At 37.4% G+C, this 14766-nt stretch overlaps 1 protein-coding gene across 1 annotated transcript; it reads right to left on the reverse strand.

Annotated features, from left to right (window-relative positions):
- Nucleotides 1-395: 395 nt before the first annotated feature.
- Nucleotides 396-12665, reverse strand: ATP6V1H (ATPase, H+ transporting, lysosomal 50/57kDa, V1 subunit H; the record flags this gene model as incomplete). Its single annotated transcript, XM_010022427.1, has 7 exons — nt 396-588; nt 1858-1955; nt 4710-4763; nt 5686-5790; nt 6803-6916; nt 10988-11077; nt 12543-12665. Coding segments are annotated over 7 exons (777 nt in total), but the record flags the coding sequence as incomplete, so codon positions are not given.
- Between the last annotated feature and the right edge of the window lie 2101 nt (nt 12666-14766).

The following is a 14766-nucleotide window of genomic DNA, read 5'->3' on the forward strand; positions in this document are numbered from 1 at the left end:
GTCCGTCAGCTGGACAGATACGTGTGTTTAAAATAATATTTTTTAATTAAAGCTTCATAAGGCAAAATTTATCAGGTATTAGTAACTAGTGTTTTATGCAGTATAAGTAGAAAAAAAATCTTGAACTAAAGGGAAATCACTAGTGCTTCTGTTAGCATAGGTTTCTTTAGTTGACCTTATTTCAAGAAGACACTGAATAGCAGACTTCTATGACTTGTAATAGCATATCTTTTACCTGTAGCAAAACCCAGTTCATAAAAATATAAAAAAGGAGAATTAAGCTTTCAATCCAGTTTACTGATATAGTCTAGCAGAAACAGCTGTGCATCTGCAACACCTGAGACCTCCTCATTTGAGATAGCAGCACAGTGGGATTGCAGTTAACGGATACTTACACGAAATGCTGCAAGGATGATTCTAGTTACTTTCTCTTTGACAGATTCCTGAAGAATATCTGACAGCACTGGAACAATATTATACCGCCGGAGATATTCACACATTTGAGGACTAAATGCCAGCAGCCACACACAGAAAATCATCTGATACTGGAGCTGGAATCCACATTTGTTGCTCAAGACCCCCATGATGCTGAAAGATTAACACAGTACACATTCAATTTTTAAATAATGACTACATTGCTCCACCCTGAAACATTAAAAGTGGTTAACAGTAACTTAGTGGAAAGAGCTGCTGAGGATGAGCATACAACACATGCTTCACAGTATTTACTTCACAGCAATAAGTGTACTAGTATTTATTATTGTGCAAGCAGCTTGTTCAGAAAGCCATCTTTTAAACATACAGTTATTTTCTCCTTAGCCTTATAGCTATGACAGCTTTTCCCATGTGAACTGATGTACTGTATCCATCTTCAGGTTCACTGAGACTTTTTCTACTGGCATGTTTAGAGCATTATTTGTCATTCTAGGAGAAACGGAGAAACACATAGCTACCCTTTCAGAGTTAAGAAGGAGAAAAAGTAAGCAGACAAGAAATAGTATCACAAGATCTCCAATAAGAAATCATGCAGAAACTTTGTTCAGCTAAAATTCTGAAAATTTAATAAGCAATTTACAGGTCCATTCCAAAATAGCTAACGTCACTTAAAAAAAATAAAAAAATAAAAAAATGCTCTAATAGTTTAGTAAAAAGCTTCCTTGGTTAAAAAGTTTGTTTCAATAGTGTCACCTTGACAAATGTGAACATCTTTTCAACTTCCACATCACAGGCAACCTTTGACTATTCTCCATTTCAGCATAGAGGGGTATTTCTTCTTAAAGTGCCAAACATACAGCCACCATTCCCAATGGAGGCACGCACAGCAGAAAAGTTATGTATAGACAAGGATTTCTTAAATAAGGTGACAACTTCCTAGTCTTACGCAGAGCTATTTATGAAGAGAAACTGGATAGAAGAATTACCTATTTGAAGCCATATGTGGGGGGAAAAAAAAAAAAATTCAGCATAGCTCTAGAAAATGTTTCTCCTTTCACTAATACTTACAAACTGAACTCCAAACTAAAAGACAAGGAAGATTAGCAGAAACTCATTTCATTAGTCCTTGCTCTATTAAATAATAAACAAAGAACCTTTAGCTGAAGACAAATGGCTATATTCCTGTTCAGATATTTATTAAAGCAGTTCTTAATGGAAAGCAGTACTGAAGCTTCAACATTAGTACCTGTATCTGCAAGTTTCATTTGTCTATTTGACTGTATTAATGTTTGAAAACAAATAGGCTTTGTACCCAAACAGATCGGCTGTCTTTTGCAAGAGAATTCTATTCCAAAAGAGGTCACTGGGGAATGTGCTATTGTGAGTGTAAGTATATCCATGTCAATTGAAATAAATGCTCACCAATTTACTCCATCTGCTTCTACCCACGCAAAGCGATACTCATTGACCCTGAGCATCAGCTGTAGACATCCAGCAACACATTGTACATACTGGGAACTCTGGGTGAAAAGAAGAACATACCACTTCTTGTAAGAAGAGTTAATAGTAAGTACCAAAGTTCAGTTTTCCAAACTGGGTTTTACTGGCCATACTTCAACATGTATTTCATCAATGACACTTCCAAGTCAAACCTGCTTACTCATAATGCTTTACATGCCTCTATTAAATAAATAAATAAATAACAATCTCACAAGAAAAGGTGGGAAGTAAAACATAAATGACAAAGGGTTTTGAACAGGATAGAAGTGCTATGCAAGTGATACCATTTTACATTACCTTAACAGATTTATATAACCCATTTGAATATGCCTTCTTTCAGCATATATATGAATGAAGGCTGTCTTCTGTCTTCAACCACAGAGTCAATTATTATTCTATTGAGCAAACTTTGGGAAATAAATCAGCAGGCTGGTTACCAGATTGAAGAAGTTTACTAGAGGTCATTGTGGAAAAAGCAGTGTTGAGCTCAGGTTCTTCCCACACCCGTTCTCCAACACAAAACAGCAGTGGTGTCATTACAATTGTGTATCTTCTTATGCATGTGCCACACAGTAAGTACCATGCTTATCATAATGAGAAATGTATTATAAAAAAAACATACCATTAGAAAAATGATTATGCAAAATCATCCTCAAAGTTCAGCTTTGCATTTTAATTTTTTCTTCTTTTCATTAAAAGCTTAGCACAGTATATTGTGCTAAGACAAGACAAACTTTCCCATTAGGAAAGTGTCGAGATACACCACTGAATTCTATTTTCATCCAGACTCCTATATGAACAGTCAAAGACAACCATTAAGCAGTTTTTCATCTCGAAAAGCATGCATTTTATGTGCAGTAACACATAAAAAGAGCAGCAGTTCAAAAATGGGTTTTGGCCAACACATTGCCCTCCCACTACAGCAACACAGATCCCAAGGTACAACCGAAGTGGCATTTTTTTATTTGTTCTCTCTCAACTTCTGACATTACCTTCACCAATACTCAGATAGGCTGCTGATAAAATGTCATGGGTTTTTTTTTCTCCTACAATCTTTTCTCTTTATTAAGCGTCTTGAAAATTTTATGGTAGATCACTCACATAATACGAGGTCAAGCCTTTCAAACATCTAATGGAGTAAAGAATTTAAGCAACCCCATATGAAGAGAAAAGAAACAATAAATAGAATTTAAAATAAAGATTAACTTGTTCTGTGTCTCTCATCGCAGATTAAGACCTTTACGTAAAAATTGAGTTTGAACATCTAGGCCCAAATCATCACACAGAACATTCATTTCCCTGGGTAGCTATTCACTCTCACGTACCATGCAAATAAAACAGCTATAAACATACAGGCAGCCCTCTCACCTCAAATAATGTATTAATCTGCATCACTAACTTATGCACTACTGAACTTGGAGTTTTCTTTTTAAGGAGTCTGTCATAAAAGCATTCTCTTTCAATACTATTATAATTGAAATTTCATAATTGATCCCAGCCCTCATTTCTTGTGTAAAACGCTACAACTGCAGCTCTAATTCACTCTGAAATAAATTAGTCAGGACCTGTTTGGGAATCCTGCACAAGCCAGATCTGCAATGAGAACACTAACAAATTCAAAACAATACTTACCCAACTTAATTATCCTAGAACATATTTGCACTATCAGTTCTGCTGCTTTGGAACCCTGCAGTACATCCAAGCAGGAGTACAGTACAATGAGTACAGATTTCTAAACAAGTCAGAATTGCTCACAGTTGCATAGTGAGTGATGCTGCAGGCTGTAGAACTATTTACTCTTTTAAAGCTGTACGACCAAAGGCTGTCAGCCTATGAAACCTAACAGTTCTGTGTGCCATTCTGCACATGAAATACTGAAATACTTCAACTTCTACGCTCAGGCTGTAATTTTACCCCTTATCCAAGGTCATGCGTAACAGTCTTTCATCTTTTCCATTTTAAACCCCAGCCAGGCGGCAATTTAATATGCTTTCCTCTACAGGAAGCTAACCCTTTAAAGCAATGACTACATGTAGAAGAAAAATTTCAGGTTCGTATTTAAGTCTCCTGAAAAACTGAACACTTTCAGGTTACAAAAGGAACAAAAGACCACACTGAATTCTATTCCACATTCAAAAGCTACAATAAACCGCCTTGCCGTACCACAACAAAACAGAAAATCCAGTTAAGATGATCACTTGTGTTTGCTATCCTGCCACAGTTCATCTTCAAGCTCAACCACCATTATAACTACATAAAATTCAGTATAAATAAATACTGAAAAAGGACAATCCATTTTCACCTGAAATCAAGCTATTCAAATACGAAAACCTTACAGCTCTGAAAGCACTCTTGTCATTTCATGCTACACTGGTTGAGGGGCAATGTTAGCTATTAATATCTAACATGCCCTTTCTAAGTTCTTCACATCACAAAAGCTTCTTAGTCTCAGGTTTTTTCTGTAAGTCCAACAGTTCAGTGCTAAATAGACAATACTTTTAAAATATTAAATTAATTGCATTTATTTTTTCAAGCTTCAAAACTTGAAAAAACAACCCAAACGAATCTGTAAAATACTTCCACTGCCAGTATTTTCTGAGAAATCAGTATTTTAAAAGTACTTTTGTTTCTTGGCGCCATCACCTGGCACTCTGTTGTCATACAGTTCTAAGTACTTTCTATTACTGACACCAGAACAGCTCTGCATCTTAATCTGATGAGTTGGTATCACCTGCCCAAAATAGCAAATTGACAGATGTCAAACATATACTCACATCAGTTGTGGAGACTGCTCCTGCTTCCGCAGAACTCCCTGTACCACGTAGTTTCTAACAGAAAAAAATGAAAGTTTAAAATCAGAGCTGTCCTTCACCCTTATTATGATAATATATTGTATTTAATTTCCACACACAAACCATCATGTCTAGAAGAATATGCTTGGGCCTGATCCTTGTATATCAGGATTTAATTTTTACTTATTTAAGTGTGGTTTTACTTTTATCCATTTTCATCTTAGAATTTGAGAACTGTTCTCTTGGATCCTTCTAAAGAGAATTCCAACTTTAAGTTTCTTCTTCCAGGGAAAAAAAATAACTCCATTTTAATAAAACCAGTTTGGAAAACTATGAAAAATATACCATTACTAAACCTACTGAATGTTTCTCTGCTCTCCAGAATCCAGTTTTGCTACGACACTACCTTAAAGAATGACGTGTCACTGGGTTATGATAAAGATTGAAGGGAAAATCTCCAAAACTTAATACAAAGGAGAACGATTAATCTTTGAAATACTAGCCAAGAGGAAGCAGCTCGTACTGAGCTAATGGCATAAAAATACTATCCAAATAAATCCTACAACAAAGTGGAAAAAAAATTTGATGTTTACTTCCTGTTGCCATGTGATTTTTCTTCCCAGGAAATAGCTCTGAGAAACAAAACAATACAGGGAGACAAAAAATTCAAATGTTCTCTCCATGTCCAGAAGGAAAAAAAAAAATCAATATTAACCAACAGAAAAGACAAAAGGCCTTATTTTTGAATTTACATTTCAAACTGGAGTAGAAAACATAAAATACTAAGTTTAAAAACTATGTGTTTGAAAAAAGGATATTTAGCTTTAAAAAATGAAGTAAAATTTCATTTTAAAAAAGGAAAACCAAAAATATGCCTTATTCACACATCCATATATTCATATTCTTGAAGAAAGCTTCCAAAGTCACCGTAATGTTTAAACAAAAGTAGGTTTTTTACCTGTGAGCTGAGCTGAGTTTTAATCCAGTTGAAATAGTAATTCAAGTCACTGCCTTCCATAAGTTCCCTCCCCCAAGCAGCCAGTTTGGCAATAATTCTTGCTGCCTGAAAAAGAATTCAATACACAGATTTTTCAAATGAAACAATTTCAGGATTCAATGAGAAGTCCTATAAGCTCTGGAAACTAAGTTTTTTCCACAGCAGACCATATGATGCTGTGGTTTAGACTGGGGACCAAAACAGTGCTGATGACATATCGCTTTTTTAACTGCTGCTGAGCAGTGCTTGAACAACATCAAGGACTTTTCTGTTTCTCACTCTAAAGCTTTCAGTGAGTAGGTCTGGGGAGGAGGGGGGTGTGATGACCAAGAAGCTGGCAGGGGACACAGTGGGACAGCTGACCAAAGAGATATACTGGCTGGGCATCAGTCTGCTGGTGCTGTGCAATTGCTTTGCATCACTCCTTTTTGTTGGATTTGCTTCGGGTTCCATCCCCTCCCTTTTTTCCCCCTAAACTTACTAAACTCTCTATATCTTGACACACAGGTTCTTTCTCTTCTGCCCTCCCAATTCTCTCCCCAGTCCTCCTGTGGGGACTGTGCAAGCAACTGGGTGGGAGCTTTCCTGTCAGCTAGGGTCAACCCACCACAAGAGCACACATTATTTCTTCCCCAGTACGCTCACACCCCATTTTTTAACAGATTTCAAGTGGCGTGGTACCAATTTCAGCATATTAGAGGAAAAGGTTCATTAAGATAAAGGTATTTCCCTTTCACAGGATGAGAACTAATTCTAGTATTTGTACAGCATGAGGAGCACTGACTGGTAGTTATGACAAAACGTATTTTTCTAGTTATGTCTTACTGCGCTTAGTTAATCCTAAAATCCTCACTTTTCTAAGCCTTTAAAACCTGCTTTGATCTCCCAGAAAAAAAAACAATGCCAATAAACAATGTAACTTTTCTTTCTGAAATGTGGTCAGGTGAACCTTGTATCATCTAGATACAGCCCATCTAGTCTGCAAGAGGGAAACTTTCCAGTCCAGGCAGTCTTCTAAAGAAAAATAAATAAGCGGTTTTCTCTACCACCTTCAGGAACAGGTTCATTTAAAACTTACCATATGCACAGTGAAAAGATCTTGTCGATTCAACATCGGGAGAAAATAGGACCATGCAGTGTTTTTACCACGTTTTGCATAATCGAAGAAGATAGAAACACGCTGATGATTTTCCTGTAAAAATGGGGAGAGACTACTTGTAAAAGCATTCAACATAAAGCAGTTATTTGCTCCTCTGTGTTGGCACACGTTACCAGTGTCCTGGCTTGTAATAGCCCATAGAAATTTTTCAGGTTGACAGTTACTTGTGGATACAGTTCATTTCAGCACTCCAACACTAAGATTAGACATCTGGGGCAGGGAGAAAAACTTTGAAACCCTAGTTACACCTCAGTACTCCAACATCTGCTTGAGTAACAATGGATGTATCCTTCTGATCAAGCAAGCAGAATGAGAGAAATGAGAGAGAAGCTAAATGCTGTCATTTTGTAGAGGAACACTATTCTTCATCCAATCAATTATGTTCGAATCAAGTCCGTACAAAGTTTCCCTGTATTGCTACTTCCACACACAAGCCTGTTCGACTTGGCTGTGTATGCTACAAGTGAAACTTCAGAGATGTAAGCTAGTCCTGCCTCTCCATTCCTCTCAATGGGAAGTGAGCTCTTCTCTACCAGATTAGGCTGCAGCTGATTCAGCTGTTATCTCAGGCAACCTGCACACCTAGAAGAGAACATAGCCACCATAACTCTCTGTTCTTCTAGGCTGAACCACAAGAGACCATAAAGCACCTGAACCTGGGCACTGTGCACAGTTTCTTCAAGCATCTCTCCTAATAACCATTGATATGCAGCTATGGTTGTCCTTAAAGCAGAACAGAGAAGAGGCCATGCAAACCTCAGGAGAAAGAGGAGCTCTGCTACTTCCTAATAGCTTAGAATACAAAGTCTTCCAGAAAATCAAATACCTGGATTATTGCTTTATCTAAGCATTCCCAGTAAGCTTTAATTCTTTAGAGATGTCTCCTCATTGACGTCAAGCTACTATAGCCAAGTACACAACTCCTATCAAGGAAGGGAAAACTGAATCACTGTAATAGGGAAACTCACCAGAGAACAGTGTCTCAGTCTCCACAAGCCAAGTAATTTAATTTTCAAACTCCCCTAGCTGAAGGGCTTTCCTCCATCCATTCAGCACCCTATTATTAACTTCATGGTCCAAGAATCAGCTATGAAAGCCTGCTTGTTGGAATATAATCCATTAAGCACAAGATGACCTGAATGTATTCATGCTTTAAACACTGTCATCTTACTAACCCTTCACTGAAAGCATCAAAGTTACTGCACCACATGGGCTGCAAATTGCTGTCCTGATCACTGACTAGGGAAGATGAGGTGTCACTAGTTATCCAACAGCCATAAGCCTTACAGTGATTAATGCTCAACACTCAAATACTCTCAAAATTTGTTGTTCAAACTATGAATTAAAAAAAAGGTAAGATCTCAAGAACATGGTCTTGCTGGAAAGCCTCTGCTCTATGAGGACTAGTTTGATGAAAAATGGCAGCTCAGTCATGTAGATCACTGTTAGCATCTACACTTGTGCTACACAGAGCCTACCTAAAAAGATCACAAATAAGTAGATCAGTGAGTCCACTTTACAACATAACTATGCAGGAGACAGACAGGTCTGGAAGCAGAAAGCTGAAATAACTTCAACACACTGCCAATCAGAAGACTAGTTTGGTTTGCTGCTAAGGTGCAGGGTAAAGACAGGAGGGAAGGAATGGAGAACTGCCAATGGCCCTGAAATATGTGAATCTGCACCATCCTAGCTCCTGACTGCACTAATAAAAAGGAAATCCTGAAGCTCTCACATCAACAGTTGAATAATTTAGCATCTGTCATTTCTGAAGAAGCATATGAAGCTCAGTGGGGTGGTACTGCTACCTACACCAACTATGGTGCAGGTTCTTAAAGATTTCATAACTAAGAAACTGTGCAGTGTGATGGGATCACTAATCCAAACAAATTATTCCAAGTGTTTATCATATGAATAGAATAATTGTTTCCTCAGGGACTCCAGTATGTTAACACTCCACCTTCAGAAATAAGCAGAATGGTGATATTCTTATAAGGTAATTCCACTTCTGCCAGCCTCAAAGCAAAATCTTTCCTAGAACAATGATCAAATCTGTAAGTAGAACTCCTGGAACAATCCTAGACACCTAGACAGCTTTTGTGTGCTCAAAACACAGTTGATATGATTTTTACAACCTCACAAGGAAAGCCTAGAAAGGTAATAGAAGAATCACAGTCATCACCAACACAGATAAAAGCTGGATACTGTTAACCTATGATAGAAGTTTCAGCTATCAAAAGTAGCTTTCAAAAACTGTCTGTCTCATGAAACTGCAGCAAACATCCTTGCTCAAAATAATTTTACTTGAAGAGGCACTGGCACCATGGAAGACCACGTCCCTGAACAATTTCTCACTTAAAATCTTTGCATGTACTGAATTAAAACTACTTGGGCAAAGACAGGAGACTTTGTATCCACTATTGTGGATTTTTCTGTCCATGCAGTCTGCAGAGACCACTGCACTAAACTCACAGAGTCAATGGCCAATATGCTGCTTTCTGACAAGAATCTTACACCTTGAAAATGTGCAAGCAAGGCTCCATAAGGTATCACTGACAGCATGTTCTACCATCTGAACATGACCAGAGGAAAACAGAAGTCTCATTTCAGCTTTGCCTCATGGAGAGATGGATGGTTAGGAAGTCATGAGATGATGCCATGCAGATGCCTGCACACAAGCCCTCTTGCCATTCCAGCAGCAAGATATCCCTGAATAATATAATTACACAGAGTATTATAAAAGCCAGTGCAGCCTTTCAGACACCGAAGCAGAACTTCTAAAGTGCAAAGGGCATCCAATTTCAAACAAAAGAGAATATATACATTCATACATCTCTATTCTCCTGACAATACTATGTTTAACATTAAGAATGCCACACACGCCACTTCTGTGGCTGGGTAAGACCCTGAATACAGAAAAGTCGGTGCAGTCAAGAACACATGTTCGTTAGACACATATGACAGAATTAATAGGGCAAATAAGAGATGACTGAAAACTGCTTTCCGTGACCACCTAGTACTAATGCAATTGTTCAAGAGTAGACCAGTGAAAGCCTTAATCTGTGGGGTATTAATTCTACAGCTCAGGAGGTATCAGCTGTTGCATACTGTAGCTGCAGGCTACGTGTTAATGTCAAAGCACCTAAGCAAAGCAAGACGTACTAACACTCACAAAGAACGGCATGTGAAACAATTAGTTTGTCATCACTGATGTGTCTCACACAGAAAACAAGACCCATTCCTCACAGAAGTAGCCATAACAAGCAGAGTTTTCATACACTAAGACAAAGTCATTAAATGCATAAAACAAAAACAGGTACTCCCAACTCAGTATCCAAATCACAGAATGACACTAAGGCTCCCTTCTGTCTTTTCTGCTTCTTGATGTTTGTGTCACACTTGAGAAAAAATAAATTGAAAGAAAAGTGGAAGAGGACTAGAGTGACAAAGCTGCAGATGGGATTGATTGAGAGCAGCCCTGAGGGGTGGCGGTTGATGAGAAGCTCAGAACAACCCAGCAATGTGTTCTTGCAGCCCAAAAAAGTCAACCATGTCCTGGGCTACATCCAAAGGAGCATGGCCAGCAGGTCAAGGGAGGCAATTCCCCCCTCTACCCATCTCTCGTTGCCACTTTATAATTTAATCATGCGTAACTTCAAAACGTTGTCCTAAACAGTCTGAAGTTATACTGAAAACATGAAACTGCAGAAACTGTATCTTCTTGCTGAGAATGTTTCCTTTCACAGGAAAAGCTTCAACAACTTCAAGGTAGAAGTTATATCCCATCTACATAACAAGAAAAGGCTGAGATTACAAATCATCCTTTAACATCCAAGTTTCGCATGAAGCAGGGTCGAGAGCCAACAGACAAGCATACAGGTATGTTTTATTTCCATATATATATTTACATAAGACTAATTTACCCATGCAACTTTGAGCATAACATTTAATCTCTGAAGACAAGACCTGAAAATTTATAAGAATATTTAATTTATAAGAATATTTAATACAGCATGACAAACACCTGTAGAGACCTGAATCAGGCTAAGGAAACATTCAAGCATGCATTCAAAGACTTAAAAATAAGACAGGTTATTGACCTACTTGCAACATATCATCAACCATAGTTAGAATGTACTGAACCGTCTGTTCCTTGGAGATATGAGTCATCAAGTTTATAAATGTTTTAGCACACTAAAAAAAATAAAAAGAGACATTAAAATTAATATTAGCAATTGTCTTCATTCCTTTTGGTAATATAAACTAGGACCTCATTAATTCACAATTAAGCCTTACATAAGCATTGAGCATCCCAACATCTTATTCAGTTGCAATAAGAGCTGAATACATCTGACATTACATTACAAAGAAGATTTTCTGTCATGTTCATTGTTACCCTTTACAAATTGGTTTACAGCTTTCACATAAAATAAAAATTAGTCACTAGCAAAAGTCAGCAAGGTGCTTTGTTGAAAGACTGATTAGAAAAATCTCCATCAGTGTTCTTTTTTATGGAAGTGAGAAGAACCAAGTAAACTGACAAAACAGCAATAAACTTAGACATAGTATAATAAGGTTTCAGCAACTTGAACGTGAGGGAGAAAAAGACAGCTCTCTCTTACCTGTTTACTCCTTGTAAACAAACCTTTGTTCATATTTGAGCTGGTTTCTGCCTCCTGAACAACTCTACAATTTCAGCAACAGGCTGATATAATAGGTCGAAACATTCACAACACTACTTTTTACACTTCCTCCTTTCCCTTCACCACATTCAAATAAAACTGAAAGAACAATGGAACTCTGAACTGGTACACTGTGGCATACAATGTACATCATATGCTTTTGTCACTTTGCAAATTATGGTCCATTACATACCAGTCACACAATACAATCTAGGGGGTTGGGGGGGGAAGGGGAAGAAGAAAGAAATAAAAAAACAACACAAAAAAAAACACACAGGCCCACACAGAACAGCCTAAAATTGAAGTAGAACAAAGGGCTGGGAACTTTTGAGTCTTGAGTGCATCTTCTACTCTTCACCTTCCCCTCTGCCTCCCCAATCCTCTTGATCTCTGACACTGTCTGACAGAAACTCAGGCTTCAGGACTGAGATTTCAGTGCTTCAATTATTACTAAAGTGTCTTTGGGCATCCTGCCTGGACTCTGTAAGCCAAATGGCATGGGACTCCTATCAATCTCCTACCAGCTCTGTCCAGTACAGTCTAAAATGACACTAGACACCTGTGTTTAGCTACCTTACCAGTCTGTGGACTCTATTGCTGGAACTACATTATAATTGTTCAGCTAACTAAGCAGAAATGTCACTGTTAGTAGCCATCATCAATAAGGCATAAGGAAAAAAGCTAAAAAAAAAAAAATAATAAAGTGTAACTCAAGTAAAAGTGTGCATGATTAAGTAAACTGGGATGAGGAAAGACTTGAGCTAGCTTGTCACACAATAGAGTCAAAGTCAGATGACATTCAGTAATTATTTAATAGGTTTTTAAAAGAATGTCCAATCTATTTCTAGGGGCAAAAAAGAATTACAATAGCAAATTTTAAACTTCTTTCGTAACATCTTAACCATATACAGCAAGCAATAAGAGTAGGAAATTTTCCATCCATCTTCCTCCCCAGTAGATTATTAAAAGAAAGTTACTTGATTGCCTTCTGTTTGCAACAACTCCTGTTTTTCTTCTGGATTTCTTTTTTGTTCAAATCTTTGAATAAATTCACAGTCTTCACCTGAAATCATCTGCCCTCTGAAAAGCAAAATATGAAACTGTAAGTAACATGAACAATAAGTTATGTCAAATTTAACAGCCAGGAAAGAACTGAGAGTATGGGAGAGCAACAACTCTGCTAACACCAAGGTCAGTGCAGAAGGAAGGGGAGGAGACACTGGAGCAGTGATTCCCATGCAGACTATGGGTGAGGGAGTCTGTTCCCCCTGTAGCCCATAGAGGTCCACACTGGAGCAGATATCTACCTGCAACCTGTGGAGATTAATGGTAAAGCAGTAGAAATAGTTGCAAGAACTGAAATACACAAAGCTAGCATATTATGTCAAAATTATAATACAGAATGTGAATAATAGTCTAATCCAACCTGAAGTGCTGAAAAAGAAAATTAATTATTATTTTAAATTTGCCATAAGCACTGAAGAGACTTTGAAGGACTACAGAGAACTTGGTTCCTAATGCATTTTTAGCTTTCACTAATTGCAACATTCCAGCTTTTCCTGCTTGTCTAAAAAACAATATGGATGCAAGCTCATCCTAACACATACCAAGGGGGCTTGATAAAGTAAACTTCAGTGGACACCTATAAGCTAATAGATCTCTACTTGATCTTCTCTTTACTGAATTACTGCCATTATCAGTAGTATTTCAGAAAGCTGTTGACTCAGCTGAAGAGGTGGCAAAATATTACTGGGGTTTTGTTATTATACAAAACTTACCATCACAACAAATAACAAACTTGCCAAAATAGTACAGTCAGGTACTCTTCAGGTCAGAAAACTAATTTTAAACCAGGTAGTCCTGAAAATATCCAAGACTTTAGTAGGTGACTAGCTTTATTAGTTAATACCAGGAGTGCTTCAGGAAAGAAAATTGTGCACATCATCAATACAAAAGCCACAGGGGATGAAAGTATTAGACATTGCTCTGTTTCATTTATTTCCAAGATGCATCTCCTCTTACATTTTCACTTTGTCAAATGCCTCTTCCACTTTTCAAAACTATGTAGCACAGATTCTTTTAATCCATCTATTATCTGGGTCAGTTCCAGATGTTCCGCAAGTAGAAGTTACATTAAAATCCTTGTAAACTTATAGGAAACATTTGGGATTGGGGGTGGGGGTTTTGGGTTGCAGGGGGAGGGGGTTTTGCTTGATGGGGAGTTTTGGTTGGGGTTTTTGTTGTTTTTTAAATTGGCTCACCTGGATTCTTGAAACACAGAAACATAAACAAGACTCACAATATGTTCTTATCTTTCCTCATACTCATAGTTATGTCTTGAGAATGGCCTCATCACAGAGCCATCTTTTACCCATTTATTTTTCAAGTAAAGAACATAAGTCATTCAGTACCATGTGCGCTATTTCCATATTCTAGCTGCTTTATAAGAAATATCCTCACATGCACCAAGGAAAGGCATTTAAGACTTACTAGATGAAGATTCATAAAGCCAGTGGTAAATCTTGACTAGTTTCTACCAAAACTTAGGTAATTATAGATTAAAAAGTAATTAGCTAATGATAACCATGCTGCTACTACATGCCTTTTAAGTTGACTTGTGTTCTTTCCTGACTATTAAGAATGGATTTGAGTAGTAGCTGAAAGATGAGGACAATTCATCTGCCACAAATACTGGACTTAATGTTCCATAACTAGAAGTCTTCCTTGTTTCAACTAATGCTGGCCAAGCCAGGGACTCCTGGATGATACTGATGTGAAAGTAACAAGATGAGCTGCTTGTTTATAAGAATACTGGCATTTAGAAAGCACTTCAAAGATGACATAAGGTGAATACTTCATTTTCAGCTTTAATGCTTGAAAAAGCCTCATCACAGGAACATGCTTCTTTATAACCAAGTTATTAGAAGTCTGCTAAATGCCAAGGTAAAAAGCTTTGAAGTTTTCGCTTTCATCCTACATAAGACTACAGTGAAAAAAAAAAGAGAAAAAAAAATAAAATAGGTGTTGGGATTGATGTTGCCTTGAAAGGAAAAGCTGTTAGGGTTATTCTTTATTGCTTTTTAAGTCCCATTCACAAAGACACTTTCCAAACTATACAAAACAGTACAAGGGATTTGACAGCTTTGTAAACAAGCCATTAATATTTTATCAGGGATCTCATACATCTAATTAATAGTCTTA

This window comes from Nestor notabilis, unplaced genomic scaffold (genome assembly GCF_000696875.1).
Source record: "Nestor notabilis isolate BGI_N333 unplaced genomic scaffold, ASM69687v1 scaffold23869, whole genome shotgun sequence".
NCBI classification, from domain to species: domain Eukaryota; kingdom Metazoa; phylum Chordata; class Aves; order Psittaciformes; family Psittacidae; genus Nestor; species Nestor notabilis.